This window comes from Pyxicephalus adspersus, chromosome 6 (genome assembly GCF_032062135.1).
Source record: "Pyxicephalus adspersus chromosome 6, UCB_Pads_2.0, whole genome shotgun sequence".
Taxonomy (NCBI): Eukaryota; Metazoa; Chordata; class Amphibia; order Anura; family Pyxicephalidae; genus Pyxicephalus; species Pyxicephalus adspersus.
The window spans coordinates 46,892,754-46,912,049 of NC_092863.1; the positions used below are offsets into that span (position 1 = coordinate 46,892,754).

The 19,296-nt window shown below is 37.9% G+C and overlaps 1 protein-coding gene across 1 annotated transcript in view; it reads right to left on the reverse strand.

The window, feature by feature from the left end:
• Positions 1–19,296, reverse strand: part of HIRA (histone cell cycle regulator) — a 29,139-nt gene that overhangs the window by 6,315 nt on the left and 3,528 nt on the right. Inside the window, exons 5-21 of the mRNA XM_072415648.1 lie at positions 18,975–19,069; positions 18,790–18,885; positions 18,524–18,684; positions 17,410–17,577; positions 16,963–17,076; positions 14,626–14,696; positions 13,453–13,558; positions 11,900–12,115; positions 10,856–10,941; positions 10,577–10,765; positions 9,359–9,517; positions 7,193–7,388; positions 5,952–6,056; positions 4,579–4,727; positions 4,304–4,465; positions 2,146–2,204; positions 1,442–1,547 (exon numbers count right to left, since the gene is read on the reverse strand). Coding sequence (XP_072271749.1) covers positions 1,442–1,547; positions 2,146–2,204; positions 4,304–4,465; positions 4,579–4,727; positions 5,952–6,056; positions 7,193–7,388; positions 9,359–9,517; positions 10,577–10,765; positions 10,856–10,941; positions 11,900–12,115; positions 13,453–13,558; positions 14,626–14,696; positions 16,963–17,076; positions 17,410–17,577; positions 18,524–18,684; positions 18,790–18,885; positions 18,975–19,069 — 2,238 coding nt within the window. The remainder of the gene's footprint in view (positions 1–1,441; positions 1,548–2,145; positions 2,205–4,303; positions 4,466–4,578; positions 4,728–5,951; positions 6,057–7,192; positions 7,389–9,358; positions 9,518–10,576; positions 10,766–10,855; positions 10,942–11,899; positions 12,116–13,452; positions 13,559–14,625; positions 14,697–16,962; positions 17,077–17,409; positions 17,578–18,523; positions 18,685–18,789; positions 18,886–18,974; positions 19,070–19,296) is intronic.

The following is a 19,296-nucleotide window of genomic DNA, read 5'->3' on the forward strand; positions in this document are numbered from 1 at the left end:
AATGTGTGTGGGGCAGACAACTTTTTTTGCCCCACAACCATCAGCAAATTGCTTGATGCTTTCTGTGTAGTAGCAGTCCAGCTGCTGAGAATTTAGGTTATAGTTTTTCCACTTTGACTACGATATGCCAGCCCTAAATAGTGTGTGTATATATAATAATAATAATTGTAATATATATATATATATATAAATATATATATATATTACAATTATTATGCTGGATTCCAAGTCATATGATTGGGAATGATGAATTTAAACCATCAGTAATGTAAAAAAAAAAAAGGATAATTATAATAGACTATAAATGTTTAAACCAGAGCTTTGTTATGTATTATTTATAAAGCAGCGGTCGCTAACCGGTGGGGATATTTTGTTGGTCCGCAGCTCTGGCCGGTGCACCCCTGATCGGGGTCAGGAGAAGGACCCTGCTGGGAGACACACCGTCCAGAGCCACGGGCCACATCCCCAGTACAGATCCCAGGCTCAGGGAAGTGGGCGGGCTATGCCACAACCCACCCACTCTCTCATTGCAGATTCAGATCTGTGATGGGAGAGTGGGCGTGGTTATGTCATAATGATATCACTCTGGGGGTTTCTCCCCCTTTAAGTGACACCCGGGCTCCCCCGGCATGCGCGGTCAAGAGCCGGTGATTTTAGTGGTCCGCCGGACCGAAAAGGTTGGCGACCACTGTTTAAAGGATGTGACATCTTTAAGAGACCTGTGTTGAAAAAAAATCATTCTTCGAATATGTTTTATAATCCTTAATAGGAATTTAGACATCATTAAAAAAAAAAAAAAAAAAAAAAAAAAAAAAACACAACTCTAATCTGTGCAGCAACCGTTCCTATCCTGGGATATGGGGTGCCTTATGATTTTTATTCAACACATGGAATCAAGAAGGAAAAGTTTCCGGAATTTTTTTTCCTGTTGGAGCAAACTGTATCAGGGTTTTTTTTGCCTTCCTTTGGACCAACCATGACCATGGGGTTTTATATCTGGGATAAGTTTATTTTCCTAGTGGTTGAACTTGATGGACTTGTCTCTTTTTTCAACCTGACTAACTATTTAATAGAAAACAGTTATAGTATGCAACAAAAATTGCAGAACATGGGAGCAGAGCTACCCTTATACTCACTATACCTGCATGCATTTGCACTAAGGGACACAGTTATAAAGCATAAGAATAACCCTACTCTGGCCATACCACTGGTACTGTTTTATGTGTGTGTTTTATTTTTTATTTTTATTTTTTTGATATGATGTGCATAAAAAAATATCATCATCACCCTTTTTTTAATTTTTTTTTTACAAAATAATTATTTAACTTTCATTCAGTAGTGTATCTGTCCAGAATTTTTTAATATAACAAAGGTCAGGCAACCTTTAAGTAACATATAATGTACAGAGTATTGATGCATTAATTTACAGCTTTGATCTTACCATGTGGAGAGTGCAGGATTAAAGCAATATGCTTTGCCATTGGACAAGCTCAGCACAGGTATACCTCTCTGGGTAAGCAACGTCTGAGTAACGGTCATATCATTTCCTATAATGAAAACATGAATAAGCCTATGTTATAAAAGAAGGCAGAGTTAACCCAAAAAAGTTATTTTAGTTGTAGCTGGATACTTTATCATCCCTCAGCTTGTCATAACTATAAGGACTGCAACAGGAAGATCTAACAGAGCTTTCCTACTAGTAGGAAAAAATGCCTGTAATTTATCAGGAGAGAAGTTCAAAAGCACAAGGATTTTATAGTTTTCTTTAAAGAGTACATACTGAACTTTTATAGGCTCCAAAAAAACTGCCATAATTCGAATGGTAGTTCCCAACCCATTACAGACTCCCATTTGCGCATGTATAGGTGTTTAACAAAAGGTAGTTCTGTGTTTAAGGTCGAAAAGATTTCTGAGATAAGTCTCCTGCAAAAGGGACCTGCGCATACCTGTTCAAATGGAGTGGGGGGCTGACAAAATAACAATTCTTGTCATGGATGAGTGTAGTGTCGAATTTGAAAATCACTATACATATAGTGGCAGGTATATTTGTGAAATGAGATTTTAATGATTTGACATAATAACCTGTAATAATGAGAGTTTAAAAAAAAAAAAAAAAAAAATAAATATTTTCACATTATTTATTACCTGATAAAATAGGCTGTAAAGACTCATCCTTTACAACAACTACCTGGTTCTGGACATCCCTATAAAGAAAGGAAAATATATCAACTATCAACTGTGCAGTAAATACCACCCGTATAAAGAACTATACTCCCATCAGCCTACCATTTTTGGCAAGTATCTAATTTCCAAGCAAAAAAAATTGGCAGCATACAATATAAACTTACATTAAAAATAGAATATTGTCACTGGGCCCCTCCCCCAGACCTCTTCAGGGCTGGTGCCACTGAAGTTTTGGAATGGTGTATTAAAGGATGGTTTTGTGTACGAGCATCTTGCTTGTCACCATTTAGTTTGGCAAATTACACAGTAGTGTTCCCACCCTGGACAACTTTTAACCAATGGGAACACTCCAAGCTAAATACCTAACGGTGTATGTAGGTTACACAGTGTGGAGTGTTCTCACTTGGCGATAGTTATCAGCAGCAGGGAACACTTCCTACAGTGTAACTCTCCATTATAGAATGGGTGAGTCAGAATAGTGGAGAGAGCCTGTACTTGAGAATGCACACGGTAGAAAAGAGGAGGTAAGAAGACTTAGAAATAAAGATGTTGCTGAACTCTGTGGGGTAACAGTGTATTTTATGTATATTTTGTATTACACCATTCTTTGTATTTTAAAAAAATAAAGTTGAGTTCTGTATTCAAAGTAGACTATTTTCTTGAGTCCATCAATGTACACAGAAGTCCTTAGGTTATACGGCTGCCTACAGGAGGAGGCCAGCCCAGGATAAAATATTCTTTTGCCTTGAATTTATAGCAAGCAAAATCAAGAGTAAGGCTTTAGATGCAGGGGGACATATGTCCCTCAATTTCATTTGTGACCAGTGTAAGTGATAGCACCTGATGCTCAGCCCAACTCATGGAACGAGTCTTCGGAGACAGGGAAAGTGCCAAGGACCAATGCCAGTAACTGTGGACAAGGAAAGCACTCCATGGCTTATTAACAGAATGAGGTCTGGAAAGCATCTTATGTGGAACACAGTGCCAAAGCTTACAGTCTGACCATGCAACGTCAGGTTATGCAGTCCAGACATGGCAGTGAAAAATTTAAGAGTGAGGATTAGCAACACTGGAAAGCCATATTCCACATTTTACAAAAAATACTGCATCCTACTATGTTGGCCTACAATTTCTTTGTTTGCTATAGCCAAATCCTCTTGTAGATAAAACTTTCCTCAATGGACAAGAAAGATCTTTTCTAATAAATGCCACCATCACTATTCCAATAATTACAATTTCCTTTAAAGTAAAACTGCTCAGACGATGCAGTATTTATATATCCTGAACAAGCAGTAAAAGCACCATCAAACAAATCATGTCTGATCATTGAAATCATAGGCACTGGAAAGGAATTTGTTTTCAGAGTTCACTGAAATCTTACGCCTTTTATTTTGTAGGCATTGCAGATTTTGTCAGGATGCAAAGGTCCAAAATGTAAACAAGCAGCAAAAACTTTCTAAATCATCATAACTGGACTGTATACCGAATAGCTTTTGTTGTGATCTAGGAGGATTTTTAAGGTGAAAATGAAGTTGAAATTCCCCCTCTGTTCTAACATAACAGACTGGATACCACTACACCAATATTACTTCTAGAAACAGAATCCAGAAAATAGCTGATTTAGGTTTACTTTTCCCACTGTCATTCTTTGATGCATATAAAACACTAAATAGGCTTGTTGTTAAATAAACAAAGTTAGGAAAACTGTGTGACAGATGAACTAAAATACCAAAAAAATGCATTTTTTTTACTTATTTATAACAAGATTTGACTGAATATGCAAAATGGCTGCTACCAAAACAAATCTAAAGTGAACACAGATGGCATTTATTTAGGCAGTTAGGAGTTGGTATTTTTATTGTATGTATTGCCAGACTATATTTCAGATTTAAGGAGACAAAGTTTCATAGTATAAGCATCTGGAAAATTCAGGGATGGTTTGTTTTAAAACTCCTATAATGTTGATTAAAATTATGTAAATAATTTTATGTCCACAGTTTGGGTGAAGATGCACTGTAAAACTTTAAAGTGCAGTTTTTAGTACAACTATATATAAAAAAAGTTTAGCTTTTCAATTTCCAGATAAGTTGCTGAAACTAATTAAACCCATCATACTTACCAGACAGACAGAGCAGCAGCGGCAGTAAGTGCCATGACATAATAACCTGTACATTGCAAATTGGAAATTGGGGAGGACAAGATGATCGGTGGGAAAACTCTTCTTCCACTACTAGAAAACATGGACAACATTCGCTTTTCACAGGCCACACAGATTACTTCACTGCAGAATGAGAGGGAGGGAAAAAAATAAATAAAAAAGACTTAAAATAAGAATGTGTGCGTGTAAATAATTACAAATATTATAAAAAAATAAATAAAATAAAAAACACTCACTTGCTACCAGCTGCTGCAAGGATTCGGCTTGCCAGTACAGTCTCCCACTCTTTTCCTTCCCGATTACATTTAAGCTGGCTCAGCTTTGATCCTGCCACTACCCGAACATCATTTTCTACTTCAACATACATTGAGGGATCTGAGCTTACCTGGAAAGTGAGGGAATGGGTGAACCAGGAATTAAATACATCCAACTTTCAATTATTAAATCAAATCCAAACAAGTTTACAATAGACCAGTACTGATTTAAGTGTTTATATACAGTTAAATCTTAACTTACTATATGTATTTTCCAAGTGAAAAAGGTGGCATGAGCACCTACTTTGATTTACAATTGGCCTTCTGTAATTCTAAGAAAAACAAGACCCAGACTGGGACCTGGGAAGGGAGCACTTCTAGTCATTATTCTCTGTCAACAATACAGTCTAAAAAGGAGGGAAAAGGGTGATTCTAAAAGTGTTTCTGTTCCATTATTGTCAAGCCACTGAAGTATACTGAGAAAGGAGGTCTGGACTTTAACACACAGAGTTTAACAAACAGAATTAAAAATATGCATTTTAACTATTTGGCCATTTCTTAGCATGTTAGCATTGAGCCAACCATAGGCATGCCTGATCTCCAACAATAGCAATCAAATGATAGAACCAAACTTGGGCAGCTGACAACCACCAAACACACATGCACCTGTGTTAATTCCAACATTAAGAGCATTTTCCAAGAATGTGGACAGACCAGGTATGTCTATTCTGCAAAGAATGCTTATCCCTGCATTCTATTTTCTATTTGTACAATCTTGTCACAAATAATGCACAGGAGTGAAATCATCCTGATTTGTTGTATTAACATGGTTTAGGACTCTAAACCTGGAAGAAGACCAAGAGAAGATGAAAGTGATGATTAGGAGAGGAGCATGAACAAAACAATGAGTGTTTTCTGCATGCCAAGTATGCTGACAATACTTGGCAAGAACTTCTGGGGACCAAACATTTTTAAACAGTTTAGTATTAGGTTAAGGAAGACACTACATAAACCTGTGGTTCAAGAAGAAAACCCCTATAATTAATAGCATTCTGACTTAGGACCTTGTAAAATATGACAAAAAGTCACAGCTTTTTTATAGAGAGACTGCTGATCCAGAGAACACCTAATTGCCTCACAGGATCAGGAAGGAATTATGTTTCCCCTATTGGAGCAGGTTGAACCATGCTTAAAAAGGGTTTCATGCCTTCCTCTGGATCAGTTATGTCTATAGGGGTTTATCTGGGGTATGCAGGATTTTAGTATGTTTATTTCCCTAGTGGTGTAACTTGATTGAGTTAAAGTTATATAGTTAGGTTGAAAAAAAGACATATGAGCTTTACAAAATGACTTACCTGTACAGTAAATGATTTCTGAATGGCTGGCGTTGGCAGCCTGAGTGTTAATGCTGGCGTAGTTACACATGTTAATTCCTTCTCAGAAGTCGTTGCCACTTGCGACTAGATAAGCAAAAATATGTGTAAATTAATCCAGGTTTGCACAAACTGCAGTATCTATAAAGTTAAATGTTTAAAATTAAATCCTATAGAAATGAAAGTAAATTATGAAGTTATGTTTTTAAAAATACATTTTATAACTTTAGGGAGTCTATTAATAAAGCAGTGAATCTGACATTCACTAAAACATTCACTGGTGAAGAATAATTTACTGGCAATGAAATACATGGATGTATTTCCCACCAGGGACTGTTTCTGTGAATGTAAAATTCACTGCTTTTTAAACAGACCCCTAGGAATTACTGTGTTGCGCAATCAGCGTTAATGTGTGCATGAGAATCACAATTTCTGAGTTTATGTGTGGGAATTCTTTTTACAAATTTTATATTAGAAGTCATAAATATTAAAACTAATTTTACTTCTATCAGAAGGGAGTTGACAACCTCCTACAATAGACTGCAAATTTCTCCTATGCCTATCTCCTAGAAAGTTTGGAGCTTTTAAATTCCAGGTTTACTGCACAGACACCAGAGAATGAATGTTCTCAGATGCCCCCCCCCCCCCCCCCGATATCCGATTATAATTTAGGTGGACCTGGGTTGCCAAGAGGAGTGTGTAAGCCTAGAAAACCACATCACTTCCATCCAACCGACTGGTTGTGGACAAGCTCTCAATTACAATACAGGACTATTGGTCCTGCAATAATAAGGGATGACATCAGTGTCTGCAACAACAAGCAAGTGTGGAAGGCAATGCAAGGATATCACCTCAACTCCAGCCAGGAAGTTTATTTTTTTTTCCTTTTATGCTTTGGATGGAAAAGAGATGGGTTTTAAATTACTATATCCTTTTTAAGTTTCCTTCTCACTACTTGTGGTCTGACACTCACCACCTGAAAAGCAAGTGACCAGCAAGTTACCAATCGAGTCATAGACAATAATTAAAAACATGGCAGAGTTTGACCCTAAATACATTCTTCTAATAGTATGCTGCATTGTGGGGATCGCTTGGGCTGGAGCTGGGCTTTGTCTGTGTTACAGGGTGAACAAAGCTATTTACTAATTCGTAAATAGAAAACACAGTTTTTGACATATGAAATTGAACTTGCCACTTGCACTGGCTAAAAAACAATCAGTAACCTGCACTGCAAGAGAGACGGACATAAGCCGAGAGTCTTTCCTAGGTCGTCCCTTCTTTCTTTTTTCACCAAGGTCAGTGTCTGTTTCAGCCTTCCGCTTTGAAAGAGATTTGGTTACAATCTTTTCTTCACTGTCACTGCTGCTCTCCAAGAGGTCACGCTGCTTTGCTTCTTTAGTAGCATTCTGGTCTTTCATTCTGTTAAAAAAGGAGAAGCAAAGTCATATATGTCATTGAACAAAAAGGTGTCTATTAACATTCCGATTACCATCTCCTAATCCTTCTGGATAAGTTGGTTATGGTATTGTTAAAATATGTCTGGTACTTCACAAATATACTGCCAGGGATTCCTCTTAGATTACAATGAGATCAACTAGTTATCTAAAAAATGGCACCAGAACAGTCTGTGGAAAGCTTTTTTTTTAATTAAATAAACAGCGGTAGCCAAAGGGAAGGAATCTGCAGGGTGCTTTAATGTTCTCCTGTACACATGGGTGCACCGCACTAAATCACATTTCCCAAGATCTTGGGAGTGTGTAGCAGTGCTGTGGGTAGTGACTGTGACATCTGTATATTCACAGGCAGTATTGCTAGATCTAATAAATTGACCATGTAATGCTGCTGGAAGCTGAGTAAACAAGTTAGACACATGCACAGATGCCATATACTGTGCTGTAGCCACGCATAACCACAACTATGCCGGTATTAGAAAACAGAAACCTATTACTGCAGGCACCACTGACATGACTGAGAAGATAAAGTGGGTGGGAAAAAAAGTATATTTTTTTCATATCTATAGCTAGGCTCCATTTTCCAGTGCTTGAGAAGTTTTAGTTTAAACTTGGATACACTAAAAGGCTCATACACTGATAAACATAAAAGCCACATTTCCTCATTACCCTATATGTGTCTAGATTTCACCTTTAAAGCGGACCTAAACATTTTCATCTTGGGTTTATGGATGACACAAGCCCAGGTTATACTGATCGGTCTAGGATTTACTTTGTTTAAAGTTTCTAAACCTCCTAAACTTTCAAACTACTGCTTTGACCCCTACCCCTGGGCTCTCTAACGCCGCTGCAATGAAGAGGCTGCTCATGGGACATAAAGGCTCATGGGAAATTTAAATCATCAGTCAAAGAGGGAAAAAAAGCACTAGACTTGCTAACCATTGAAATATAAAAAACCTGTTGTACTATGATTATATATTTTGTAACTTACATACTCTTTCACTCTTTTTTTATTGAATGTTTCACACCCTGCTGTACCAAGATTGTTTATTTTGTATTGTATATTTTCTTTAGTTTCTTATTAAAAATATATTGACCCATAAACGTTCTGACCAATCAAAGCAATGGAAGTGGTTTTAAACCACTCCCACTGCTCTTATTGGTCACAGGTTTAGTGCTTTTTTTCCTCCTATCATTGATGATACTTCGCACTTTCCAGCATCACCAGCGTCTGCATATGTCAGATGCAGAGGGAGTAAGTTTAGCTCCTCAGCAGGAAGACTGCACATATGAATGGAAGATTTTTTATTGGAGGTCATCGGGCATCATGGCTGGGGGTGACAACACAGATTAGAATAACATTTTGGATGAGGGCAACAACGCAAAAGGGGGAGACAACTAACTGCACAGGTGGGGGTGACAATGCAGAACAGGGTAACATTGTGGATGAGGGTGACAACGCAGATTAGGGTGACAAAAGGTTCCACAGATGAGGATGATGGTGAGAATACTGTGCAGGGGTCTGATATGGCAATTGGATGGGGTCCCCAATCTGGGTTTTGTGGTGGATGACCTAATCTTTGACATCAGCACCAACCACAGAAGACAACACACCGACTAATTGGTCAGGGAGCCTGGGCGGAGAAGGACTACATGGCAAGGCAATTCGCCACACACAGGATGGCCACTTCCATACATAAAATAATTGTCCATTTTTTATGGATGCAAATTGGCACAGCCAGCACGACTAGGGGGACTGACATTCCTGGGCAAGAAGGTAAGAATAGATATTTATTATTAGGTCTGATGTTAAGAGTTTAGGTCCGCTTTCAGGCAGAAGTTAGTGTAGCAGACACAACATGGTGCTTGTACAGGCAACTATTTCCTGATGGCCAACTTTTAAAACTAAAACATTTATTACCAAGTTAATATACATACTTCTCTACAACACTCTGGTTTGTGTGAGAAACCCCTGTTGTGCCTGAGGTGGCTTTTGATCGCTCAGTAAATCGAGAGTCAAGTGCTTTCATGGGTTCAATCTTAGGCTGAGTTGAGACACCTGGGAGGGCCGTAGGAGTAGCAGAGGAAGCATTTCCACTACAAGAGATTGATAAAAATGGATTTAATGACAATATTCAACAATACGGAAAAATACATTTCATTCCTTTCAAGAAAGATGAAGAAACTGTACATTGTAAACTGCTTCTTACCACAGCATCTGGTGGAGTGGCAATGTTTACAGTTATCATGAAAAACAGAGCTGGTATTTTCAGTATTGTGCACCAATGCTTCACGTGTGGGTGCAAGTTATCTTTTGTCGCCCCAAATAAAAGCACATTGGCCAAGAGCACATACTTGACCAGCACATCCACTGTATAAGCTCCCCCCCCCCCTCTTCCCATCTCTTTCATAGATAAAACTGGGCAGAGCTAAAATGAGGGGAACAATGTAAAACTGCATGCACTCACAAGATTGTTTTGCCGGGAACGAACACCCCAGGTGACAACAGTGCTTCTATTAAAGGTAAAATGTCACCAAGAAACAAGAGACAGGAAGAAGGGATGAATCATTAGAAATTTAAATTATAGTTTAAATTAATTTAGACATACAAAACTTTTGTAAGATTAGCTTTAACAAGCCAACTCCAGGACTTCATTCTGTCACATTTGCACATTTGTATAGGCTGCTTACTCACTGAACTAGGTGTAATGGCCTGAACCTTTCATTCATTGAAATGTAGTTCTTTCAGTTATGAAAACACATCAGCAAATGTAAGCATTACCTAGGGCAGGTAACATGCAAATATAACCTACATATGGATGCACACTCCTTTAGACAGATAGCCACCCACCACCTACATTAGCGCACTCTCAATATTAGGGCAGGGTAATTTGATGTTACCAAACAGCCATGTACAGCACCCTGCTGCTAGTCCCTTCCACAGCATTAATCTGCCTACACTGCAGAGAAAAAAAACAGAGACACTGTGGTGCTGGTTTAAATAGCGTAACAAAATTGGAGGGGATTTATATAAAATACCATTAGTGTGTTAATGAGTAAAAAAAAGTTAAGTCAAGAAGGGCACATGTTTAAACCTCAGAGTCCACATAAACATATGAAAACTAGAACACATAAAAACTTAAATTTTAAACACACCTCTCTTTGTTTGGAGTTTCTTCTGCAGATTTTGCATTTCCCATAGGCTCTAGGCTTGACTTGGCCCCCTGTGAACTAGCTGTGTTTGAATCCACAGATAAAAGTTGCTGGTTGCTCTGAGAGGAGAGCATGGACCCTGCCAATGATCCTGATATTGGGATACTATTGAAAAACGCAGTAGAAAAATCTCTGAAAAGAAACATGAAGGTATACAAAAAATTAGGTTAAGTCTCACAGTCAACAATTTTAAGACTTACTGTATCAGTAACATTTATTTACCCAGTATCCAGCTGGGCAATACACAATGGGGTTATTCTTCGGCGACCATCTGCTGTCCGTGTTTCCACTTGTTTCTTTAAAAGATTCTAAAAGATTCACACGCAAAATTTTCACTTATAGACAATACTGCTTTCACTTTTTTTTTTAGTTCTGCTGCAGCCATTTCTTTTCCCTCTAGCATAAGCGCTCTGCCATAGCCAGACCCCTGATAATGACAAAGGTGAACTATGCCTGCACAAACACCTATGATCTGCACTGGAAGCACAAATGACAGGGTGACAAGGCAAGAGAGCAACTGAAGTATGGAGAAAACCATGCTACCTCATAATAAGTACTTTGGATAACCTTAATGGGTTAAATATAATTTTAATGAATGCTATAGATTAAAAAATATTGTAAACAACTTAAAAAAAAAAAAAAACAATAATACAAATTTGATATTTTTGATATTTCACTTAATTAAAATGTAATTCACATTCATTTTCCATTTCAATTATCCTTATATTAAAAGATTAAAATACATTTTAAAAACAAAAGTAATTCCTAAAGTAACCCTACTGTGTCCTGCATAACAATGCAACTGGTGGAAGCACCCACAGCTCTCAGAAGAAAAACAAAAATGCATGTAATGAATATAGGGAACAGAAGGAGCCCTTTATATTTATATATTCACATACACACACATGCAGTACATATCGGATGCAAATGTTTAGAAGGCTGCAAGAATTTGAATGTAAAATTACCAACACTAATCCAAGCAACCATCAATTGAAAAGGGATGTCAGCTCTGACTTATTCTATATGTAAAATTGAATTTTACCTGCTGAGTTCTGTAAACAACTGTTTATTTCCCCCCAACATAAGGATTAAGGGGGGGGGGGGGGGTACAACATGTGGATGAGCCTGTAGTTGCAACTGCTGAATGGAAGACTATACAGTGTTCATCTCCTATATGTTATATCTTTTGATCTAATATCACTTTTACATTTGTATAAAATTGTAAACATTTCATTTCTTTGCAGCCATCAGCTGACAATACTGTACCTTCCTAATGTCTTCCAGGCTCTCTCCGTTTACCATGCTGGCTACTTTTGGGGCCTGGGTCTCCCTGTGTGCAGCAGCACCATGTTCTCCATCCTGCCGTGCCTGCTGCTTTTGCTGAAATTTCAGCATTTCAGGGTTTTCTATGATTGTGTTAGAAATCTGTGACCCTGTTGTAATGGCAAGACTTTTCCCGTAAATGCTTTGGAGGATGTTATTCTGCAATTTAAAAAAAAAAAAAAAAAAAAAAAAAAAAACAATGACTGATCAATATATTAATAAAACCCTGATCTGATAAAAAAATATATGGAGAAAGAGACAGGGTTTATTGGCTAAATAGAATAATTATGTATTTACAACAATCAGATTCATACATAATTACAAAGACCATTTATTAAGATATCCTAAATCTCTGACTTTTCGTGTACTGCTAGTAATCCAATTAAACGTTCAAAGTTCCATTTACCTGATGTGTTTCGCCTAGATAGGCTTCTTCAGGGGTAGGTATGGATTAAAGTGCTCATAGGTTAGTAGGTTATATGCTTATGCAGAGTGAAAACAGGAAAATATACAAAAAACACATCAGGAGTAATCATAACAAAATACATCTGATGACAATATATTGAAATATATATATATATATATATATATATATATATATATATATTACACAAATACATAACATTATCCTTTAAGTTACTATAAAGGACTGTAGCCCACTAATATACAATATCCAATCTTAATGTGTGCACTAGCTTACATATTTTGTCAAATCGAACTCTGCATACTTTATCATAAAATGTGCATAGGGTACTATACATGGCTACAGACACAACATATACGCGTTTAATGGATCTTTACATACACAACATACATGTTTATGGATGTATAAACACATTTTGTATCACTTTTGAAACGTATTATGAATATCTAGTCTAGTCCTATATTATGAATAAACTAAGAAAGAATGTACAATATCCTTTATTTCCATATATTGTCAGATGTATTTTGTTATGATTACTCATGATGTGTTTTTTGTATATTTTCTTGTTTTCATTATACATAAGCATATAACCTACTGGAACTTACCTTGCCCTCTTTAATCCATACCTACCCCTGAAGAAGCCTATCAAGGCGAAAAGGGTCGGGTAAATGGAACTTTGAACATTTAATTGGATCACTAGTGGTACACGAAAAGTCACTCTGTACAACTCTGATATCTCAACTGTGCTGCCACAACAGAGATTTAAGATATCCTAATAAATGGTCTTTGTAATTATGTATGAATCCAATTGTTGCAAATACATAATTAACCTATTTAGCCATTAAAACCTATCTCTTTTTCGCCCCTTTAACACATTATTACTTACCCAACAGGGTGGCTAGACTTGCTTTTTGACACACAAATCAATAGGATAGGGGTACCTCATTTGTTTCATATGACAATATATAAAATTTAGGTAACAATTGTAAACAGAGTATATTTTCTATAGGAAAGAGGATAGATGATATTATAAAGAATTTTATGCATGCAGAAATATGGAACATTTTATTACCTTCTCATCTTCGCTCAGTGGATCACCCAGCTCATCTTGTGAAAAATCCAAGTATGCAACAGATCCATCCATTGAACACACCAGTATGCCCAACCCATTCAGAGTCCTGTAAATAATCCAGGGGACAAGCTGTTATGATTTAAAAGTGAAGTGGTTGGAAAACAGAGCATAGTGGATGGAAGGATAAAAGCTTCTGTCACTTATCCAGAGTTTAATTTGTGAATAAAACCCAAGGGGCAGCAGTGACTGGAAGGAACATTTTCTAACACTAACACATAGCTGTGTTAGATGAATAATAGAAATAAATATATTCATCACAATACTTTTACATGACATGTAAACAACATACTAAAAAAAATAGAAAAAAATGTGTGTGGAAATGCTCAAACATTAGCATTAGTACATGGGAACCCAAAATCTATTTTTGTGTTATAAATAATCTGCTTTTTACAAGTCCTCACTAGACAGAAAAGAATGGTTTCCAATCATGATTATAGAATTAGTAGGCATGTCACCATGTACATTTTTTGGCAGCTAATGGTGCATTTTCACTAGTATAGTTATCAGTTTTTTTCTAAACTTAAGCATCCATCCTGAAAAAAAATATTTGAATGGCTATAGTGCAGCACGGTGGGGCAGAGGTAGCACTCTTGCCTTTGCAGCACTAGGTCCCATGTTGGAATCTCGGCTAGGACACTATCTGCATGGAGTTTGCAGGTTCTCCCCGTGTCTGCGTTGGTTTTTCCTTCGGGTACTCCGGTTTCCTCCCACATCCCAAAAACATGCAGTGAGGTTAATTGGCTTCCCCCCAAAATTGACCTCAGACCATATAAATGACACACGACCATGGTAGGGTAATATGACGGCGCTATAGAAATACTGTGTAATAATAATATTAATAAAACTAATATTATAGCTGTATTTTTTAGTGTCAGTAAGCTGTAAGTGTCAAGAACCTCACTCCCTGTCAATTTTGCATGTTCTATCATTTAGAAAAAGAAGCACCCATGTAATTAGGAAATATAGAAGTCACAGAAAAGCCTTTAATGTGTGCAGGCTAATCAGATCCTTTAATGAAATTCCATATTATGTGTAGTATAATACATCCAGACAAATGAAGCAAAAAAAATGCATAAAACTTTAGTAATGTAGTAAACAAAGGAAAATAATTACCATGAGATGTCCATAATAGATTTGTCAAACAGATCATGGATTACCACCAATGGTCTCTTAAGGTAGGTGAGCTACAGAACAAAAAAAAATTCCTTGTTAATAATAAAGTATTTTTCTGTCAAAAATTATTAGGGTATATTATTAGGGTATTAAAAAATATATGGTATAGTCCCGAATAAAAGGCACAAGTTTTCAAAAGGGTGTTTTGTTTTTTTAATTTAAAGCTCACAAAATGCAGTGATAAAATTAGGAAGAAAAGGGATTGTACAATAGAGAAATGTAAAGTCCCGTATGACTTGTATAACTTGTGATAATACAAGCTCAACTTTATCCACATTATGGTATCGACTTGAGGGACGAATGAATGCAAGATTCAACAATGTATTAATTTAAAGTTGAGACATTTTCCAGGGAATCTTCTTTGCTCGTGATTTATTCACACAGAAGTCTATTTAATCAGTATATGGTACCATAACTATGTAACGAATGTGAATTTCTGTGCCACATTTCAAGTTATTCCCCGCAAGTAAACAATAGTTCAACAACAAGTCTTCCGGATACTCCCAATAGTATAGGCTCATTAGTGAAATATTAGACATTAAAGTAAAATAGTTCAAGAATTATTAATATTAAACTGCATTTATATAGCGCCAACATATTAAGGAGCGCTGTACATTGAATAGGGGTTGCAAATGACAAACAAATACACACAGTGACACTGGAGGAGAGGACCCTGCCCTGAAGAGCTTACAATCCAGTAGGTGGGAAAATTAACACACAATAGGAGGGGAGATATTTAGTGGTGAGAAATATTAACGGTTTCAAAAGACAGAAGATGGGTAAGCAAGTTTGAAAAAATGGGTTTTGAGTGCTCTTTTAAAAGAGCAGAAAGTAGGAGTAAGCTGAATAGGACGGGGAAGACCGTTCCAGAGAATTGGGGCAGCTTTAGAAAAGTCGTGTGTGTGATGAGGTTATGAGTGAGGAAGTCATTAGTAGGTCATCGGAGGAGTGGAGAGAGCGGCTGGGGGAGTATTTTTTTTACCAGGTCAGAAATGTAAGGGGGACAAGAACTGTGGAGGAATTTGAAGGCAAAGCACAGGAGCTTGAATTAAACTGGTGAAATGAAAGCCAGTGTAGAGATCTGCAAAGAAATGCAGCAGAAGAGGAGCGGTGGGAAGGATGGATGAGTCTGGCTGCAGCATTCATAATAGATTGTAGAGGAGAGTCGGGTTAGTGGGATATCAGAGAGGAGGAGGTTGCAGTAGTCCAGACGAGAGATAAGAGCACGTACAAGGAGTTTGGTGGTCTCGGGACAGGTAGGGGCGGATTTTGGAGATGTTGCATATATGAAAGTGACAGGACCTTGAAATGTTCTGAATTGAGGGTAAATGAGGGGGCAGAATCAAAGGTGACACCAAACCAACGTGCCTGAGGGGAGGGCCGAATAACAGTGTTATTAACCGTTAGGATTATGTCAGGGGGAAATTTGGAATTTGAGGGGGGGATGATGATGAATTCAGTTTTAGCCAGGTTGAGTTTCAGGAATCGGTCAGACATCCATGATGAGATGGCTGACAGGCAGCATGAAACCTTATTCAGCACTGAGGGAGACAAGTCAGGAGTGGACAGCTAGATTTGAGTGTCATCAGCATACAGATGGCACTGTAATCCAAAGGAGGATATGAGACTACCGAGAGAGGAGGTGTACAGAGAAAAGAGGACCGGTCCAAGGACTGACCCCTGGGGGACACCAGCAGGTAGGAGAGTGGGAGAGGAGGAACTACCATTGAAAGAAACTTGAAAGGAGTGGTCAGACAGATAGGAAGCAAACCAAGAGAGAGCAGTGTCACGGATACCAATGGAGCGCATGATTTGTATTAGAAGGGGGTGATCAACAGTGTGAAAAGCAGATGAAAGATCACAGAAAAGGAGGAGGGAAAGTTGCCTTGAGACTTAGCTTTGATGAGGTTATTGGCCACTATAGCATAGGCTGTTTCAGTGAAGTGGGCAGCTCCAAATCCAGACTGGAGAGGGTCAAGGTGAGAGTTGGTACTTAGGTAATCAGTGACTCTTGTAGACAAGGCATTCAAGAAGTTTGGAGACATATAGGAGAAGGGAGATGGAATGGAAGTTAGAGGGTAGGGAGGGGTCCAGTGAGGGTTTCTTCAGGATAGGGAGAATTATGGCATGTCTGAAAGTGGAGGGGTATATACCAGTAGAAAGGGAAAGGTTGATTAGTTCGGTTAGGGGTGGGCCAGGGAGGAGGAATAGAACATGGAATGATGAAATTAAAATCCAAAAGAAAAAAAAAAAAAGGAAAAGAAAGGTTTGACTCACCCACACTGAAAGAGAACGGTCTTTGCTACCCACAGCACAGCAGCAGTATGGACAACTAGCCTTATTGGAGCTCCCATTCTTCTGTTTCTTTTTAAAGATTTTTGGATTAAATTTCTAGAAATTATAATAGTCAGATTAGCTTTACTTAGTCAACAGGACAAAAATATTAATTACATCACAAGAACAAATGAGACCCATACACATAAACACCATATTCTGCATCTACTAGAAAATGTTATATGCTGCTATGCACAATAGTGATACTTTAATTTCAATATTTCAAAAGTAGGAAACGTAACGGTATACTTTTCCAAAGTTTTTCACCGATAAGTAGCAAATTATAAAACTTAACAGACAGTGTAATTACAAATCAATAAAAACTGGGTATGTATAATAGCTATTTAGCAAAATAATAACGTTTTCTATGTGAAGTACAGTTGATCTTACCACAACAGTGACTGCTTTTCGATGTCCCACAAAGTCCATGTTGGTTTTCCAATCATCACGCTCAATAATCTGAGCTGTTGGCCCAGAGTTGTTCATTGCATGAGCCGATACCAGGTAATGTCCATCTGGGGACCAACTAAGACGCAAGACATGGGTGGTCCCTCCACACTGTGGGAAAGGTTTGGAGTTCCAAGAGTTAGTTATATGCTGGGCTCAATCACAGTCGTTACAGTAGTATATATGGGCAGCAGGGTGGCTCAGGGGTTAGCACTCCAGCCTTTGCAGGGCTAGATGCCAGGTTTAAATCCCAGCCAGGACACTATCTGCATAGAATTTGCAGTCCCCCCCACCCCCCCCTCGTGTCTGCGTGGGTTTCCTCCCACATCCCAAAAACATGCAGTTAGGTTAATTGGCTTCCCCCTAAAAAATTTACCTTAAACTACATTATTGACATATGACTATGGTAGGGATATTAGATTGTGAGCTTCATTAAGGGACAGCTAGTGACATGACTATGGTCTTTGTACAGCGCTGCATAATATGATGGCGCTATATAAATACTGTGTAATAATATTATTAATAATATATATTAGTCAAACAACTTAATAAAAATCAGTAACTTTCTTGTAAAAAAATCTTGCAATTTAAATAGCGTTGTAATTGACTGACCAGCCATTAAAGCATACCTAAACTCAGAAATTTCAGAAAAAAAAAAAAAGGCGCAGCACCGTCGCCTGGAGAATGAATGGGAGCGCAAAGCCTCCCTGGAGGCTCTTGGGTTCTCCTTCTGCGCATGCCCGAGGATCTTTATGCGCAAAGAGAAAATGTTGCCGATCTCAAGCATGCAAAATGAGATCTGCAAGTTTTATTTTCCATCCTATGTGACCTGATCTCGCACCTGGGTCAGGTGACGTAGGATGAAGAACCAGGAAGAAGAGGAGAAGATGGTGGCGCCTGGAGCGCGGCTCCAGGACGACGCAGGACCTGATGCAAGACACCCCCAGATGGATCAGACTGGCCTGCGGGATTGATGGTAAGTGTATTTTTTTTTTTCAGTTTTCAGTTTAATTTCTTTGTAAGGTCATGTATGCTGGTCCCACTAAATGAATTGTACCTCATCAAATGGTTTAGTGATGCTGGTTTCTAGCTGCCAGTCCATGGTTCGCCAGACCTTCAGGCTGTGGTCATCAGCTTGTGAAGCAATGTACTTTCCTACAGGGTCCCATGTAAGTCCCTTTACTAGTCCTGAGTGGCCCCTCAATGTGGCAATAATCTCTACGTTACAAAAGAAAAAAATCAGTTTATGAGGCTTCAGTGAATCTGTAAGTATCATTGCATAACTGATCTTTCAGAAATGTACAGGAAGTATTTTGCACTTACCTGGAAACTTCAATGCATTCCAAATAACCACTGTGTTATCCACACTACAAGAAGCTAACCAGGCATCATGAGGAGACCATGCCACATCCATTACATCTAGGAAAGAGGTTTATAATGGAGTTACTGAAAACAAAATAGAAACACAAGAATATAATAGAAAGAAATTGTGTTCACAATATACTTACCTCCAGAATGATTCCTGAGAATGGTGAGGCAGCGCCATTGCTCAACATTTGCAAGTTTACTACTGGAGCCAAAAACAGTACTGGGTCCAATATATCTAAGATAAGAGTAAATAAACAGTACAGTCAATGTTTGTACATGAAATGCTTACATTTGCTTTAATTTTAACATGACATTGTATGGCAGCCGCCACATGTTACCTTCTAACCGCTGTTTATGTATCAAATAGAAATGGAGTTCTACAAGCTTAAAAACTTTTTAGGAGACTGTTTCCAAATGTGCATAACTCAGTATTATCTGGCAACTAAAGACCATTTAAGTTTT